The sequence below is a fragment of the Peromyscus californicus genome, unplaced genomic scaffold (assembly GCF_007827085.1).
Source record: "Peromyscus californicus insignis strain IS unplaced genomic scaffold, ASM782708v3 Scaffold_23__1_contigs__length_62951481, whole genome shotgun sequence".
Lineage (NCBI taxonomy): Eukaryota > Metazoa > Chordata > Mammalia > Rodentia > Cricetidae > Peromyscus > Peromyscus californicus.
In genome coordinates, this window is record NW_026294534.1 from 36263242 (window position 1) to 36281662 (window position 18421).

At 43.5% G+C, this 18421-nt stretch overlaps 1 protein-coding gene across 3 annotated transcripts in view; it reads right to left on the minus strand.

Annotated features, from left to right (window-relative positions):
- The window catches only part of Fam149a (family with sequence similarity 149 member A), a 50755-nt gene that overhangs the window by 7365 nt on the left and 24969 nt on the right, over window positions 1-18421 (minus strand). Inside the window, exons 1-10 of one of the 3 annotated variants that reach the window (XM_052752136.1) lie at window positions 17183-17815; window positions 14433-14540; window positions 14051-14189; window positions 12642-12784; window positions 10736-10861; window positions 9377-9550; window positions 7817-8007; window positions 7306-7460; window positions 4950-5062; window positions 3233-3436 (exon numbers count right to left, since the gene is read on the minus strand). In XM_052752136.1, the coding sequence (XP_052608096.1) occupies window positions 3233-3436; window positions 4950-5062; window positions 7306-7460; window positions 7817-8007; window positions 9377-9550; window positions 10736-10861; window positions 12642-12727 (1049 nt within the window). In that variant the 5' untranslated portion in view covers window positions 12728-12784; window positions 14051-14189; window positions 14433-14540; window positions 17183-17815. Of the gene's footprint in view, window positions 1-3232; window positions 3437-4949; window positions 5063-7305; window positions 7461-7816; window positions 8008-9376; window positions 9551-10735; window positions 10862-12641; window positions 12785-14050; window positions 14190-14432; window positions 14541-17182; window positions 17816-18421 lie in introns of those variants that run through there. The other 2 variants (XM_052752135.1, XM_052752134.1) reach the window with 2 other exon arrangements.

Here is an 18421-nt window from a genome sequence, read left to right on the forward strand (position 1 = left end):
ATTTATTCACTAGTAATGAAATTATGACCTTTTCAAAGTAGTAAACTTTTGACCAGTAGAGGCTACAGAGAATGAGAGGTGCCTATGCTGCCAGTGGATCTATAAACAGGCACAGGCATTCTAAAGAACATCCTGGCAAAATATGACTATTAAAAATATTCATAACCTTTGACCTGACAGTTTTGCTTCTAGACAGTTCCAGTAGGAAACAATTTAAAGGTATTCTTACTAAGAGTGATAAAAAATGTTTACTATGCTTCACAGTGATAATATAAACAACAAATGGGAAATTTCACTAATAGTGAATACTAAATAACCATATGGCCGTTTGATTAATTTGTGGTCATTAAAACCACTCTTTCAAAAATTTGTAGTGTGGGGAATACCAATGTTACAATGTCAGAAAAAAAATTATATAACAAAGTGATGCATTGTATGACAGGTAATTCTAGAACAGAGGGAAAATACTAGAGAAGAAATAGTCAACGTCTACATAAAATGGATAGGAAGTTAACCAAAAGTTATGACTCAAATGATCCTTGACTTGTATAATTTTTTAAAAGATTTATTTTTATTTTTAGTTATGTTTATTTGTGTGTCTGCCACATATGTGTGAGAAGGATCAGATTAGGGCATCAGATTCCTCAGAGCTTGTGATACAGGAGAGTTTGAGCTGCCCACCTTGGGTGCTGGAAACTGAACTCGAATCCTCTGGGAGAGCAGCAAGTACTCTTAACTACGGAGTCATCTCTCCGGCCACTCTATTCATATTTTTGATGTTGGGGTCATATTCATCAATATTTGGTAAAAAAAAGTAGAGGTTCAATAAATGGTGAAGACCAAGGCTAAGGGTATAGATTAGTGGTAGGGATTTAGGATGAGGTCCTGGATTCTATCATCAGCACCAAAATAACAATAATAAAGAAAAGAGCAGGGCGGTGGTGGCGCACGCCTTTAATCCCAGCACTCGGGAGGCAGAGGCAGGCGGATCTCTGTGAGTTTGAGGCCAACTTGGGCTACAGAGTGAGTTCTAGGAAAGGCACAAAGCTACACAGAGAAACCCTGTGTCAAAAAACAAACAAACAAAAAAAAAACAAAGAAAAGAAAGAGTACAAATAGATACGAAGTAGTGGCAGTAAGAGGATGCAACCCTGGATGCTTATGGATGAAGAAAAAGCAGTTCAGAATCACGATAAGGGAAGAGAGCAGTAAATGATTACATATTGTCAGAGGGAGAGGTCTTCCCAAAGGGGCAAAACCTGGACTCTTACATACAAAACACTGCTGTCCATGTAGATACCCAGCTTATCTGTGGCATTCACATCCCACAGGCGAGCAATGAAGGGCAATGACCTAAAAGGGCTCGTTAGTGACAGCGGAAAGAATAACACTAGAAACACCCATATGGAGAGAGGGGTCAAAGCAGAGGGAACACACCACGCAGGGGTCTAGAGTTATTTCCGCAGGGAACAGAAGTGGGTTTGGGTGAAGGTCCGAGGGTGAACCTCATGAAGACTGGAGCTGACAGTATGCTGCTGACATGGGCAAGGTATATAGAAAACATAAGAAGTGACCATTGTGAGAAAAGAAAAGGGGAATGGACATAGCTTAAATGAATGAATACAGGCAGCAGACCCAAACTGCCCAAAGCTGACACCCAGAAAGCTGAAAGCAGTGCTGTGGTGGTTTAAAGGAGCCTGCCTGTAGGCCCATATATTTGAATACTTGGTCCCCAATTGGTGGAACTGTTTGGGAAGGTTTAGGAGGTGTGGCCTTGTTGGAGAAGGTGTGTCACCAGGGGGAGCTTTGAGGTTTCAGAAGCCTATGGCATTCCTTAGTTAGCTCCATCAACCTCTCTGTCTCGTGCCTTGCCGTACTTAGGGATCATATGGAAGCTCTCTGCTACTGCTCCAGCTCCATGCCTGCCTGCCTGCCTGCCTGTCTGCCACTACACTTCCTGCTGTGACATCAGGGATGCTAACCCTCTGGAGCCATGAGCCCTAATAAATGTTTTCTTTTATAAGTGGCCTTGGTTGTGGTGTCTCTTCACAGCAACAGAAAAGTAACTAAGAGGTGCTGTGGATGCTTCCTGAAAAGTTCAGCAACTGATTGACTGGGGGTACCCCAGCCATGCCTTCAAGTGCTTTGATCATCAGCAAGAAAGATGTTTCCAATTTCTTTCAGTCTGTTTCCTCAGCTTAGATCTGGGCATACTATGGAGGTCTGTAGTACAGAATAATTATAGTTTACTTGGTGTTGATTAGAAACAATAATAATAAAGTAACAGCTGTTATTATTACGGTATTTCCTGACAAGTAAGTAGTCAGAAGGAAGCGCCTTGGAGTTCTGTGATGAAGGAAGAAACAAATAATTTGCTCATTAGTCTCTAGTGTTATTTCCTAAGAAAGCCCTTTCTGTTCTAAAAAAAAAGTGAAAAACACTCCTTTAAACTTTTCAAAAAGATTCATTTTATTTTATGTGTATGGGTGTTTTGTCTGCATGTCAGTATATCACATGCACATAGTACCCCTGGAGGTCAGAACAGGGAGTCAGATCATATGGGACTGGAGCCAGAATGGGTAAGCTGTGATCTACCATGTAGGTGCTAGGAATCGAACCTATATCCTCTGGAAGAGCAGCCAAGTGCTTTGAACCACTGGGACATCTCTCCAGATCCTGGTCCTTTATTTATTGATTTTTAAACATTTTATATAACCCAGGTGTGTAGCTCAATGATGGGAATACTTTGAGCAATGCAGCCTCAGGCCATCCCGTCATGTGTAAATGTCATACAATGGACCTATGATGCCAGGAGTCAAGGCAATCTTAAGTGACCACTGTCATATACTTGGTCCGTAATTGACCAGAACATTAGTATGACTAATGCATGACTGTGCATTATTTTACTTAAACCCTTCCATAAAAAGTGCTTTGTAATTTTAGAAGCATTAATGATCCATTTTACAATGGGGCCACTAAATTAACCCAAGCTCACCCACCATCAATTTAATTTTCCTAGTGGCCTGAGCTTCAGGCCTTTGCATGGACTTTTACTCAAGCTACCCACATGGCTGGAACAAAATCCAACAGATGAACTCATTTAGAAGAATCTGGAGTAAAATCTGACGGAGGACCCTTTCACCAGATCCTCCAGTTCATCAGCCCTAACTGGCAAGTGCCCCTGGCCCCTGTGGCCTTCAGTCTGCCATGAAAAAAAAAAAACAAGACTCACAGTTTCGTTCCCCTCAGGATTTCATCACTATAGACGGTGGGGGTTTTCAGTCTCTGTGGGTCTGATGCAATGGAAGGGAGTCTCCTATGCACTGGTGTTTTCTTGGCAGAAGTCAGTGGTCCCCGAGGGTCTGGGATGCGGCCCAGTCGGTGACGTGAAGATGCACCAACCCCTGCCCCAGACACTCTGTCGTCTTGTTCGTTCCTGGGGAAGGTAATGTCGGTTAAGTACCCATACCTAAGTTTCCTGAGGGCAGGAGACACATAGCAACAGAAGAAATGGACATTTCTACTGCTATGTCAGTGAAGAGCAGGAGGGGAAAGATTGATAATCCAACAGGAAAGCCCGAGAGAGGAAGAGTTCACAGCTCCAGTCCCCATTCCTCATCCCTTCCAACCTACTACACAGCAGTGATCATTTTGTGGCTCATACCAGAAGAATCTGCTTCTGTCCTTGCATGCTGGGTAATTCTTTCTTTTTCTTTTTTAAAAATATTTTTATTTTATAATTAATTTAATTTTACATATCAGCCACGGATTCCCCTGTCCTTCCTCCTTCCACCCCCCCAGCCTCCCCCACAATCCAACCCTCATTCCCACCTCCTCCAAGGCAAGGTCTCCCCTGGGGAGTCAGTCCAGTCTGGTAGATTCAGTTGAGGCAGCTCCAGTCCCCTCCTCCCTACACCAAGGCTGAGCAAAGTGTCTCAGCATCAAAATACCCAACAGTCCAATTAAAAAAAATGGGCTATAGAGCTAAAAAGAGAATTCTCAACAGAAGCTCAAATGGCTGAAAGACATTTAAGGAACTGCTCAAGATCCTTAATCATCAGGGAAATGCAAATCAAAATGACTCTGAGATACCATCTTACACCCATCAGAATGGCTAAGATCAAAAACACTGATGACAGCTTATGTTGGAGAGGATGGGGAGCAAGGAAAACACTCCTACACTGTTGGTGGGAATGCAAGCTTGTACAGCTACTTTGGAAATCAATATGGCGCTTTCTTAGAAAATTGGGAATCAACCTCCCTCAAGACCCAGATACACCACTCTTGGGCATATACCCAAGGAATGCTCAATCATACCACAAGGACACATGCTCAACTATGTTCATAGCAGCATTATTTGTAATAGCCAGAACCTGGAAACAACCTAGATACCCTATAACTGAAGAATGGATAAATAAAATGTGGTACATATACACAATGGAGTACTACTCAGCAGAGAAAAACAATGACATCATGAGGTTTGAAGGCAAATTGTGGAACTAGAAAGTATCATCCTGAGGGAGGTACCCAGACTCAAAAAGACAAACATGGTATGTACTCACTCATAAGTGGATACTAGATGTAAAGCAAAGGATAACCAGACTACAATTCACAACTCCAGGGAAGCTACCTTGTAAAGAGGACCCTAAGAAAGACACAGGGATCGCCCAACGACGAAAAAATGGATGAGATCTACATGAGCAAACTGAACGTGGTGGGGGGGGAGCTAATGGAGGGCAAGGGTAGGGGGAAAGAGAGCTTAGGGGAGCGGGAGGTCCCAGCTAGATAAGGAACAGAGTGGGAGAACAAGGAAAGAGATACCATGATAAATGAAGACTTCATGGGAATAGGAAGAAGCAGAGTGCTAGAGAGGTACCCAGAAATCCACAAAGAAACCTCCACGATAGGCTACTGGCAATGGTTGAGAGAAATTCTTTCTTAATACTTACTGTGTTTTATCTGCAAAATAGGTGGGTCTCTGCTGCAGGGGCTTGGCTTGAATCGTCATTACACCACTCAAATCACTATAGAAGTTGCTGGAAAAGCGATGGAGCTGAGAAAACTAAAAACAGAATAGCATCATTGAATCAATACCCAGGCCATTTTGTTGATAGATGCCTGCTGGGAATTAGCAGGCAGCAAATGGCACCAATTAGTGAGTGAGAGGAAAGTGTAAGTCTATTTCTTTTAGAAATAGATACGACTATAGATGCCATCTTCATAGAATTCATATTCATATGAAACAAAGCAAGGGGGGTTATATTGAATGTATCTGAGACCAAAAGCAATAGCAAGCAAGTAGCAACTTCAAAAGTTACTTCTAAGCAGGAAAAGCAAAGAACGGTTATCATTAAGGTCTTATGCTAGACAGCAAAGCCAGACTGGAAGATTCAGCTTCACCCCGAACTACAAGGCCCACTCAGGCCTGTTTTCTGTTCAGTGTTATGAAGGTTTTCTGTTTATATACTCCATGCTAGATCCGTCTTTTGTCTCTTGGTTTTCTGTTGTTACTGTTTTGGCTTTTGTTGTTGTTGCTGTTGGTTTTCTTCTTTCTTTCTCGGTTTAACAAATCTTACTCATCATTTAGGCTTACACAGCTTTGTAAAGGGTATGGAATTTTTTTTTTCTCTGAGCCCCACAAAACTTATGCTGTAAAGCAATTTAATTAAATGGAATATATAAATAGCATGTGGTTATAACGGAAGCCAATACAGAGTGTCTACTTGATACACTAGTGAATGGCTTAAATCCATTAATTCTTAGAACTTCCAACTGCACAAAGGGCACAGAGAATAACAATGAGCCTTTGCAAGAAGGACTCACATTACGTCAGGCTGCAGACTTGCACCCTACATGTAAAGCACAAATCCTTAGCCACTCCACTAGCAACTGTACCGCTTCTTTGTGTGTGTGTGTGTGTGTGTGTATGTGTGTGTGTGTGTGTGTGTGTGTGTGTGTGTGTGTGTGTGTGTGTGTGTGTGTGTGTGTGTGTGTGTAGGGGGTAAGGGTGTATAGCTCTAGAGCAAAACTTGCAAATGGTCTTTTTACCCTGCTCCCCAACACAAGATGGGCAGAGTTAAGCATCATGTTCAGACTCCCAGCTACCCCGAAGATTCCCATGAACAAGCCAACCTTCTCTAGCCTCGCCTGCTACTCCATCTTTAAATAAAGACGAAATTATGAAAGACTGCATTGAGGGCTTATGTAGATTCTGGGCTGTGATCTCTCTTGTACTTCTAGAATAGGAGCCCGAGAACAATCCTTAGACCATATACCCTTACCCTTAACACATATAGAGACTAATGTGTGGAAGAGCTAACACATGAAACAATATCTTGAGGACATACATCGTCTCTTAACGCCAACCCCCCTGATTTTGCTTCAGTACCCAGTGGCTTCCAGTGTTCTGTCATTTAAGCTCTCATTCTAAATGCTGGTCTCAGACACATCTGTTTTCACTGACACACAACCATGCCGGGGCTGAAATAGCCTAACCCAAAACCCCACCCATGCTGTTCATCTCTTCATGTTCCTGCTCAGGTGTCACCTCTAAAAAGGTCATCCCTCCATCTTTAACCAAGACACACAATTCTCTCCTTAATTCTTCAATTTCCTCCTTCCCTGCCTCCCTCCTTCCCTCCCTCCCTCCCTCCCTCCCTCCCTCCCTCCCTCCTTCCTTCCCTTCCCTCCCTCTCTTCTTTCCTTTCCCATCCCTCGCAGAGTGTATGTTATCTGACCCTGGGCCAAAGTTTTGTTTCACTAGGTTAGTGACTGGTTTCATTCAACCATGTATCTTCCTCAAAACATCTAACAGGGTACATATAATATAAACAATAAGTGCTCCACGAACTCTGTGAATACTCATTAATATGTTTTCCACTTCAGTGTAAGGGGTGGAGATGGTTTATGATGGCTAAATATTTAGAAAAAAAAAAGGGTGTTTTGCTCTCCTAAAATGTAGAAACTAGTTCTGTATCTCAAATCGATGCCAATTCACTAAAGAAAGCTGTGATTCTCTTAGACACCAAGAGACAACCACATTACTTTTAATCTTATTGACAGGCAACCACGTACTTTTTTTGTAAGCTATTTACTACCCTTTTGGGGCAACTGTTGCTGTCTTAAGTTTTGTTTTTTTTTTTAAGCCACCTTCAAGCATAGTGACACGAGCTATCCAGTGTCCTCAAGCACAGGAGGGTGTGAGGTACATTAGGGAGAGAAGTGACTAAAATAACGCTCTTCTTCACAAGCAGATGCAAAAGGCATAAAGATAAAGGGACAGAGAGACAGTATCAGTGCACCTACCTGGGGTGGATTAAAGTGGGGCGTCAAGGATGTGTGCAGAGTTTCAGAGCTCCGGGACGGGGGGACACTGGAAACATCAGTGCTGAGACGAGACACGAGCACATGTGGAGACCTATTTTCAGCTACTTTCGAATTTTCTTTATGTTTTTTTTCATCTGTGGCAACAGAAAAAAATCAACAGGAAATGTATGTCCTGAGTTACCAGGAGTTTATGCTACAGACATTGATCAGACAACCCTGCAGCAGAGGACAGAGACTCCAGGGGACAACTGGTTACTGAAATGATCTTATCAGAGGTAGGAGAACAGATTTTACAGAGGGACAAAGAAGATTGTCCAGGACAAGGATGTCCCTTTTAGGTGATCAAAGATTGCCTGTGTCTAAGGCAGAATGGTTACTTCTTATTGCAGTCATGTTTTGGGTCCAGCCCAAACATAAGGTGGGGAGTGAGGGCTGTGATGGTGTGGTCTTTTCTATTCTTCCCCGGAAGCCAGGCTCTGTATATCGGTACCTGTGAGTGCAGATTCCCAGGTTTTTCTAATGAGATCTTTCAATAGTTCTATCACATTGGTCCAAACATGATCAAATACTTCTGCTGCCACAGCATCTCTGATACAGTCGTGAGGGGAAATGGGAGGAAGCCCATGTCGACGCCACTTCCTGCAGCGGAGTGTTGAGTTTTGTTCCAGATGCTCATCTCCACTAAGGATGAAATCAACTCTAATTACTAAAATAGCCAGGGTTAAGGTCAAAATAATTACCTATGTGTTTTTAATCTATCTATTATCTATCTATCTATCTATCTATCTATCTATCTATCTATCTATCTATCTATCTATCTATCCATCCATCCATCCATCATCTCTATCTATCTATCCATCTATCTATCTATCTATCTATCTATCTATCTATCTATCTATCTATCTATCTGTCTGTATCTATCACCATATATCTTATATAATACATTCCTTGTAAACATCCCCTTGTTATTTTTAAAACATACAACTTTAATTTGTCAATTAAAAGTCAACAGAACTGGGAAAAACAAAACCGAAAAGAAAAAATGACAACTTCACTGATCTGTTTTATTCATTTTCTCTTGAACTGATATTTCTTTATTTCCACTTTGATCTTTTTTATTTCCTTAACTCTCTGGAGACTTAGTTTCTTCTATTTTTCATGTGTAAAATTAGCTTACTGAACGTTCCTCTTTATTGCTATTTCTTCTTACTGTCTGTATATATGATGTGTGTTGTGTGGGCATGTGCGCCACGGCATGTGGGCCACGGCATGCATGTGGAAGTCAGAAGACAGCTTATCGGGAATAGACTCTGTCCTTCCACTACACGATCCAGGGATCAATCTCAGTTCATTAGACTCATACAGCAAATGCTTTTACTCAATGAGCCTTCTCACCAGCTCAGGCCCTTTAATTCTAAACATAGGCACTTAGTGTTACAACACCCTCTTTTTGACCTGCTATGGTTGGGGGCCATCGATTTTGCTGTGTCAAGTTTCCATCTCCATTGGCTTGAGATGGACTGACAATTCAAGAGTATCTATCTAATTTCTCTCTCGATGAATTTTGTGGCTTTCCTATAGCTCTCTATTTGAAAGCCATGGTGCTCAGAAATGATGCTCCATGTGACTTCATGTGTTTGCTAGGACTTGCTCAGTACCCAGTGACTTTTGAATGTATTGCTTCTGAATCATGAGGCAAATTTTTATGATATATCACTGTTGTCTAATAGAAAATATGCATTTAGCACCAATATTGGAACTTCCTCTCTATCCCCCAGGAAGCTAAGTGTAAGGAGCCTGGAGCCGCAGGGCATGAGGCTCCAATGTCCTTGTCCACTGTCATTAGCATGCCAGACAAAACTCCACATTGTTGAGAAGAAAGAAATGCCCTGCTCTAGCATTTCCACTTCCTGCCAGGACCTAAAACTTTTGGAGTATCTTTTTCTCAAAAGGATAGGAATCTTCCGTAAGTAACAAAGACACAAAATATTAAAAGCATATGGTGAATTGGTATTATACTATGAAGTATGCCAAATAAAATTCAATTTACTCCTGTTTTCTGTCAAAAGCAAAATATTCTTCCATGTTTCCATCCACGTGGTACACCTCTTCTTTCAGGGATGAGCATGATGTGGGGTCATTCAACTCCGTGCCATCATCAGGGTCTGTCAGGGTAGAGGCTGAGAGTGCCTCAGGGACTATCTGAGAGCCAGAGATACACAACCTAGGAGCAAAAACAGTCTACATGGGAGTCTGCAGAACAAAAGGATGTAATGCCTACATGGCAGTGATAGGCTTGTAAGTCATCTACAAGGTACACAATCTCTGAAACATCACCAGATATTACATTTGACAAAATCCCTATGTTCTGAACGTGTGTGTGTGTGTGTGTGTGTGTGCCTCTGTGTTTCCATGTCTATGCAAATAGGTGTGTGTGTGTGTGTGTGTGTGTGTGTGTGTGTGTGTGTGTGTGTGTGTGTGTTTGAATGTGGAAGCCAGAGGACAACTGGGGGTCTTGGTTCAAGAGATACCCACCTTATATTCTGAGATGTGTTAGCCTGGAGCTTGCCTAGAAGGATAGGCTGCCTGCCCAGTGAGTTCCAGGAACTTGCCTGCCTCCACCTCCCGGCACTGAAATTACAGGTACCTTCCACCACTCCCAGCTTCCTTCTAAAATGTTGAACTCCAGAGCATACAAAATTTTAAAGGCTTCTTAAGAATCACAAACCAGAATATATAACTACATCCTCTTTGCAGTTATAAGGGATGTGACAGCGCCACCTCCCACACGCATAAATGGCATCCAAAGGAGTCATCAGAATATGTTAGTTACTGAAAGACAACAGGATGGAGTTTCATTTCCTCCGTGTACGCCTGGAGGCTCGGAACCCATCACAGTGAGGTGTTTGATCCTGTGTGAGGTTACCTTTCAGGACCTTTGAAACATACACGGACATTGACTCCCCTGTGCTTATGTGTTTATTCCATGTGTGTTTTGCATGTACGCACCCACAAACATGGCTAAAGGCGAAGCATCGATCTAGGATCAGAAGCATCTCGTAAAAAAACAGTGTCCCTCACTAAAATCTGGATCTCTATGCAAATTAGTGGGAGCCAAGGCTCATGGACGAGTTAAACAAGGAGAGTTACAATTAATGTTAACAAATATTTTTGGGTTAAGTTTTTTGAGACAGAGAGAGTGTCATGTAGCCCAGGTTTTACCTCAAGTTTGCAAAGTAGCTAAAAATTCCCCCATCCTTCTGCTCAAATTACATGCTCAAATTACGTGTGTGCACTACCATGCTGGCTAAAAATATTTACTTATGTATTTATTTATTTATTTATTTATTCATTCATTTATTTATTTATTTATTTATTTATTTTGTGCATGCTACATATATAAACTTACTCTCTGATGCTGCTGATGTGGTCAGGAACAGGAGGCAAGGGTTTGTGGGTAACAGAACTAGGCAGCGTCCCCTGGAAATGTCGGAAACCTTCATCACTTGGCGGAATGAGCTGCCTCCCTAACAGCCTGCGAGGGAAGAAAAGCTAAGAAGCTGAGAATTGTTTTAATCAGACAAGGGAAAAAAATGTTTTGTGATGTTTAAACAGGATGCAATGCTGACTCTGAAGGACACACACGGGAGGTGGTGTAGCGTGCACTGGGTCAAGAGAACCGCCATGGTGTCGGAGAAACAGCTCAGGCTTGAAGAAGGCAGAAGGGCTCCGTTCAGAGTCTGCACTGAGGGTGTGAGCAGAGGCGTCCAGCGCCTTCGCCACTTATTTCATTTAGGGGTTGGTCAGGTGGGAATCAGAATCTGAGTTACCTTGCAGGAATGGTGATGGTCTAGAGAGAATGTATGTCTGACCTGAGCACCTAGGGCAAAGAAGCGCGCAGAGAAACTTGCTACAGGCAGTAACTGCATAGGCCCGGTGAATAAAATGCATAAACGGCACACTTGGCCGAGGCTCCTTTCCTTTTTCTATCGTCCCTTCTGGGTTTCCGTAGTAAAATGTAAGATGATGGTGAGAGATGGAAGCCCCGGTGGCCTGACATTTTGGGAAGTGCCCCATGCCCAGAAAAGTGCACAACCATAACCACTTATCCTCTGCACGTGACATGTTCTTTAAGACGAGGCCTCATGAAGAACTGCTTAAAATGGCTTAGGCAAGACTTCTTTGTTGTTGGCCGTTTGGTTGTTGGTTTCTGTTGTTGTTGTTTGTTTTTGAAACATGGCCTCACTATGTATCCCAGGCTGGCTTTCAACTCACAACCCCCTGTCAGCCTTCTAAACACCAGGATTACAGACATGCATCACCACAGCTAGTGAAGACATCTTTTTTTTTTTTTTTTTAAGTTCCCTGGAGAAGCTAATCAGAAAAGTCATGTATATTTGTGCTAGTATTCTAATTCATTCTCCTCAGCTCAGAACTCGAAAACACTAAAATGGATTTCCCCCTAAGTCACAAGACTGGGTGGAGAAAGCAATATTTCCTTTCTACCAAATCCACCTTTTTCCACCTTGAATATAAAAAAATAATAATAAATGTCTGTAGTGGGTTGCCATTCCAGCTTTGATCTGGAAGTTCCAACCCCCATTGAGGCTTTGGTAACTGTCACGCCTACAAGGCGGGGCGGAGAGAGGACCCTGAAGACTCGAGATCCGGATGGGCTGGCTCTCTTGGTTCCTGGATCCTGGACACTGGAGGTAGACCGAGCAGAGTTCTCCAGAGAACACCGTCAGACTGCGCTCCACCTTTCCCAGACCCTGTTGCCTATCCCTTCACTTGTAAGTTACCCCACAAAATAAACCTCCCTTTTAACTACGTGGAGTTATCTTAATAATTTCACCGATAAATGTCTCCTCTGATGTGGAGAAAAGTAGAGAGAGAATAGGGTCATCTAGTCAGTTTTTCAGCAAATGACCACCCAGTCTCTGGAGCACCACTGTTACCATCCCCCCCACTCCCACGCACTCGTGCCCTCAGTGATGACAGACGCTTGTCACTCACACAGAGTGAATGTGGAGATGAAGGGTCACTCCTCAGAGTCTTGCATCTGCCATGTATTTGACATCTTTCTGAGAATGACCTGAATTTGCTTCTGACAAATTCAAGGCATGTGACACCGCCATGTGTCAAGGTTTCCTTGGGACCTATTATAAAAGGTGTGACTTGTCAAGAAAGGACTGAGTTCTGGATAAATACTCCGACTGGGTAAGTGCTCTCAGTCACAATGGCAGAATAAGCGGAAATCAATTGTGTGTAGATCAGAACCCCATTCCGGAAGATGTTGATGGCCATTTCTGTACCTGAGATGGAGGGATCTTCTTGCCCACTCACTGCATTCGGCCAGGAGATTCTGAGTCTGGGGACTCACTTTCCCTTCGAATAGCATTTCCTCAACCTCCCAAAACAGCTGCTGGACTTTCTGAGCATTGACTTTGTCAAATTCCTAAAACAGAAGTACATATTCAAATAAATACCCCGTTAGTTTATGGTCACAATGCCCTGAAATGCTTGATCTCATCACACAGATACCACACTAAAAGTTATAGAACATGGTCTTCATAGTCAGTATTTATAAACTGAAGACCACTAAGTAAGAAGGAGCAAAACAAGGTAAAAGTGTGGGCTCCGTAGCCAGATAGACCAGTGTACCAATGTTTACTTTTCTGATCCATGGCAGCTGATCGATGGCAATCATATTAAGCCTCGAGTTCATCAACTGTTAAATAAAGATAAGGTTTACAACATCAGTTTTGGCTCATCTAAGGTCCCTCACAGATACAGATGCACATCTGTACATAGCTGTCATCCCGGGGGATGAGGTGGGGGGGAGTATGAAGGAGACTTAGGATTCTGCAAATCCTAGCAAACCCAGAACTGTAGCTAAATAACTCACTCGTCTGAGAATCCCACTGTCATAAAACACCCAACACCGGGTTCAAGTTGATGGCTTGTCTCAGGTTAGAAGGTAAAAGTGAAATATCTGGCTTGGGGGAGGATACATGTGGGGGTGCCAGGGTCCTCTAGTCATGAAGATGGTTCATACCTTTTGCTTTCCCAAAACTTTCTCTTTCTTGTATTAATTGTCAAGGTGTTGTCTTAAGTTTCTAGCCATAGGAAATTATTTAAAGTGAAGCACAATGGTAGGCAGAGTTGTGGGGAAGAACGAAACAGACGACAGCTAAGACTCTGGGCTAGGAGTTAATCAGATAATTTATTTTTCTCTATATTTTGATACTTTGATACTTTCACATGTAACAGTATAAATGCAAATATATATGCATATATATATATCATGTATGATATCCTTAATAATGCTTAGATAAATGTAGACAGATTCTTTCTGAACATAAGAAAGCAATTCTTAGGGCTGGGGAGGTAGGTCATTGTGTCAAGTGAAGTCCTGGCTTGGATCCCGAACACCCAAGTGAAAGCTGGGTGTGGGAGCATGCACCTCTAATTTCAGTCCTGGGAGGTGGGGTAGAGACAGGCTGATCCCTGGGTTAACTCCAGGTTTAGTGAGAGACCCTGTCCAAAAAAAAAAAAAAGTGGAGAATGATAGAGGAAGATATTCAAAGTTGACCTCTGAATGAGCATCGCAGTTGAAGGTGCATCCTCCATCCACCCACACATACACAAATGAGTCAATTACAAGAAGGTACTTCCCCATAGACCACCCCCACGTGTTACTGAAATTATAAAAAAGACATACATCATCTCTCCAAGAAGAAACTGAGCTCCTCTCTGTCGACAGTTCGGTGGTGGAACTCTGAGTGGAAGAGCCAGGCCATGAGTTGTGGGCCTCCGTGGGCGTGCGGCTCCCACTGGAGGAAAAGGATGAGGGGGACTCACTGCAGGAAGGAACACAGGGGACAGGCATCCCGTGAGCCGGGAGGAGTGGACGTCCTGCACGGACTTGACTTCTCTAGGCCTACTTCCTCTCCCCCGTTCCCTTAAATGTGTTTGCGAAGTTCACAGCAAACTGGCTTCATAGTCACGTGGTAACATATCCCTACTGCTGACCCCTCCCTCATATTTATTATGCGTCTGTTTTGCTTGGGCCACCAGCAGCACTGAAGACGATTACTTCTTACCTGGCATATTTGTCAATGGCTTTCTGCACGTTTCGTGTAAAATTTGTAGGTAGAGGATCTTTGCTCTTCACAGAGCTGTGCCTCCTCAGTCCTTCCGAAAGTCCTCTTCTGGAAAGAAAGGAAACCAGGAAGTCGGACAAGGCTCTAATGTGATCTCATGTCCTTCATTGACTTATAAACCCCTGCTGTCCAGGGCCACTCCTCTTCCCTTGCCACTGAGGCCCAGGAACCCCTTATTTTAATTTTCCTTGCAATCAAGGTTGCCAATAACCTACATGAATATTTACATAATGAAAATATAATTAACAACTATTTGTGACAAAGTCAGAAAATCCAAAGTGGCCTGCTAGTTGGCAGTACTTCTGACATAGTTCTTTTCCAAGGCCTAGGGCTTGGCAAGTGGAGCATGAGCCAGGTTCATGTTGTCTCTTAACCAGGCCCCTTTGTACTTATAAAACCCAGTGAGCACGCAGCCAGCCAGCGACCATTAATCCCAGATCGATTCTGAAAGACACCAAACTATTTTGAATCACTCAGAAGGCATTCAAATATCTCATCTTACTGTCGTTGTCTGGTGTGCATTCGGAGTTTTAAAGGACTCTGACATATTAAAATGGAATGGAAAATTAGAGTATCTAAAACCTAAGTAAACTATTAAACCAACGTGGTACAGTTCATGTTAATCATTAACATGCCTTTTCCATGAACCTTCTAAAACATTTACTTCCTCCTCATCTAAATATCTTCTGCATGTGGAGTGGCAGTAAACCACTTCTGTTTGTTAATAGGAATCATAAATTTCCATACAGATAAAACAACTTAAGATGGGGGAAGAAGACTCCAACTTTCAGTACTAGAGGTGAAGACACCACTCAGTGAGCTTTGAAAATAAAGGCTGGCATTGCTTTTAATTAAAGTGGTACTTAACTTTTAACATTTGTATTTTTAATATAAATGGAACATACCCTGCCTTTCCCTACACTCTTAGAGTCCTCTACGACAAAGGGGGTTCTTTAAAAAATTAACGCCATCTGCAGAGGTTAGCCAAGAACATCTCTGCCTTCCACTGGTGGTGTTTGTACAACAGTGATGAACAGAATTGTGTTGTTTTCCATTCCTACTACTTACATCTCTTAGGTACAGTTAAATAATTCTGAGGCAAAGATGTTAAAGAGGAGCAGAGAAAAGGACAAAGCCTAGTGTAAGACTTTACACTTTTCTTTATTCTGAGGTAGTTGGGCTTGAACCCAGAGACTCTCTACATGAGGCAGATGCTCTGCTACTGAGCCACACCCTCTGCACGCAACTCTTATGTTAATAAGCCACTTTCTGTTGGCACGGTTCAGTTGTTTCTAAACGGTCTTTAAAACCACCCACATCGTGAATCAACTTTTAGGTAGTCATAGAAATTCCTACAGACCAGCTTTTCCACAATCAACCAACATTACATCAAGTAGATATATTTTGAACATTAAGGAGTATGATTTAGATGTGAGCTAACATGCCATTCAGAAACATTAAAACTTTGGTGTCATGGACCTGCCATGGACCCCTGAGGTCAACACCCACTTCTGTAAACTGTAGACAATACAGCAGCCATCCTCGCCGTGTCCTAGAATCATTGACTCCAAGGTCATGGAGAAGATAGGAATGACCATACTGCAGGATGGCTAACACCAGCACTTTCCAGGCAGCAGAAGGTACTAACATGGTGAATTCAAACCACAGCCTAAAGGGTCTTTGTTTCTTATATTATGTTTTAGCCCTTAGGTTTCTCTGTTCTCTAGCCAAACACTGATCTGTCATTCCATGTGTAGCTTTGAACATCTTACTCCCCTGTGAATTATCAACTCCTACATAATCTACTCAGCCTGAAAAAAGAATATGCAAATTACAGGACATATCCTATGCAGTGAGTATTTTAAAACTTACATCTGGAGCAATGTCTGTTAGAGTTATGAAATCTAACATACAGACACTTATAATTTTATGTTAGTTCTTTCCTGACGCTTAAATTTTAGAGATAGTAACAGTTTTGTTCTGTGAACAACTGAAACCAAGAGGTGGGTTCCCTTGGGGTGGACTGAATGGAACCACAATGCACTAACTTGCTGACTCATCAAAGTTAGGGCTGAATAGTCATCTCTGGTAGTTCCTCCAGACACTTAACTTACTCTGTTTTCACTTTTATTTTTTAAGGTGGGTTTTTGATGACCTGCAAAACTTGGGTCAACTGCCCTGTGGAAGTTCAGATCCGCACAGCCTTCAAAACACCGTTCCTCTGTTTGAAAGGAGTATTTGAAATGGATACAATGAATAAAGTCTCTAGATGAAAATGCAGAGCACTGGAGTTTTCTTTTTTTGCTTTTGTTTTTTTCCTCCTGAGGCTGGGTGCTGAGCACAGGGCCTCATGCAAGCTAAGCAAGCCCTCTACCCCCCGAATTGAAGCCAGCAAGGATCTGATTTTAGACTCTGTAATAAACACACCCACGGGTGGTCCTCCTAAGCCCCAGAAGCAACCATAATTGCCTCTTTGAGAAGCCAAGAAGTAATGTCATTTGGGAAGGCCTGCTGATGTCAGCACGCCACAATTTCATGAATGAATGCAGGAAGGAACGCACAGACCAGATGGATTTCGCCTTTGTAGGCCGGGGGGAATAAACACGCACTTCTCACAAGAGAAAAAACAAAAACAAAAAAAAAAACAAGCCATGGTCTAGAACTCATTACACCCAGCTCCGTGAACTTACCCAATCACAATCAGCCCCAGACTCTGGCCGGGATCCCACCGGCCAGGCCCGGAGCCTCGAGGAGGCCTGGGCACCCCGGTGCGGTGGCTCCCCGCGGCAGCTCCACGCGGGGCGAGGACTGCAGCATGTCCCCGCGTCCCCCGGGCCTCAGCTCCGCGCCCGCCCAGCCCTGCGCCCCGAGTCCAGCTAGCGCTGCTCCTGCCGCCGCCGCGGGGCGCCCGGGACCCGCGAGCTCGCAGAGACGCAGCCAGCGGCTCTCCCGGCCGAACCAGCGGGGCCCATGGGCGCGGCGGGTCGCGGGGCTCCGGGCACGGCTTCTCGCTGGCGACCCTCAGGTCCGGCGGAGGCTGGATGCCACAGCGAGGTCTCCCGACTCTCGGATCTCTCCTGCCTCCCGCCTCGGCCCGGACTGGAGTGGGCAGAATCGTGGCCAGCACTCCCCGCCCCTTCCCGCCCTCTCCGGCCAGGACCTCTGGAAAAGCTGGTCCCTGCTCTGGCAGATCACAGACTTCTTTATACAGGAAGGAGAGTTTTGATGGCCTCCCGGAGCCAACCCCATAGTCCTCTTTAAAATCTGGATTTCCCAAGCCCTGGTGCTTCCAAGCTAGCTTCTCCGAAATAGCACATTGATTCCTGAGAGAAAGGCAAAGAACCGTAGGAGATTTTCACATCCCTCCTCCCCGCATCAATGAGATGCAAGGTTTCAAGTGAGAAGGCAAGAGAGGTTTAAAATAACCAAGTCCCAGACCTAGCAAATGGAAGATCAATTATTCAATTAATCGGAGCTTTAGGTCCCCATGACACACAAGATTAGCATCCTTTCCTGTGCCGCCTCTCTTTCTGCAAACAAATGCTTCAAGTCATGCAAACCAGTCATTTTACTGTAAACCAGAGAGCATCAGTGCTGTTTGACTCATTGGATTTTTTTTTTTTTTTTTTTTTTTTTTTTTTTTTTTTGGTTTTTCGAGACAGGACTCATTGGATTTTTAATGCACGGTTTGCCTTCTTGCATGTTTTTGAGATGAGGTCTCATGCTTTGTAGCCCGGAGTTAGCCGGGAACTCACTACGTAGCCCGAGCTAGCCTCCAACTGTAGCAATCCTGAGTGACCACTGAGATTACAAATGTGAGCACTCACATTCGTGTGTGTGTGTGTGTGTGTGTGTGTGTGTGTGTGTGTGTGTGTTCACGTGTGTCCCAGATACCTACTTTTGAATACACAACAAACTTACTGGAATGA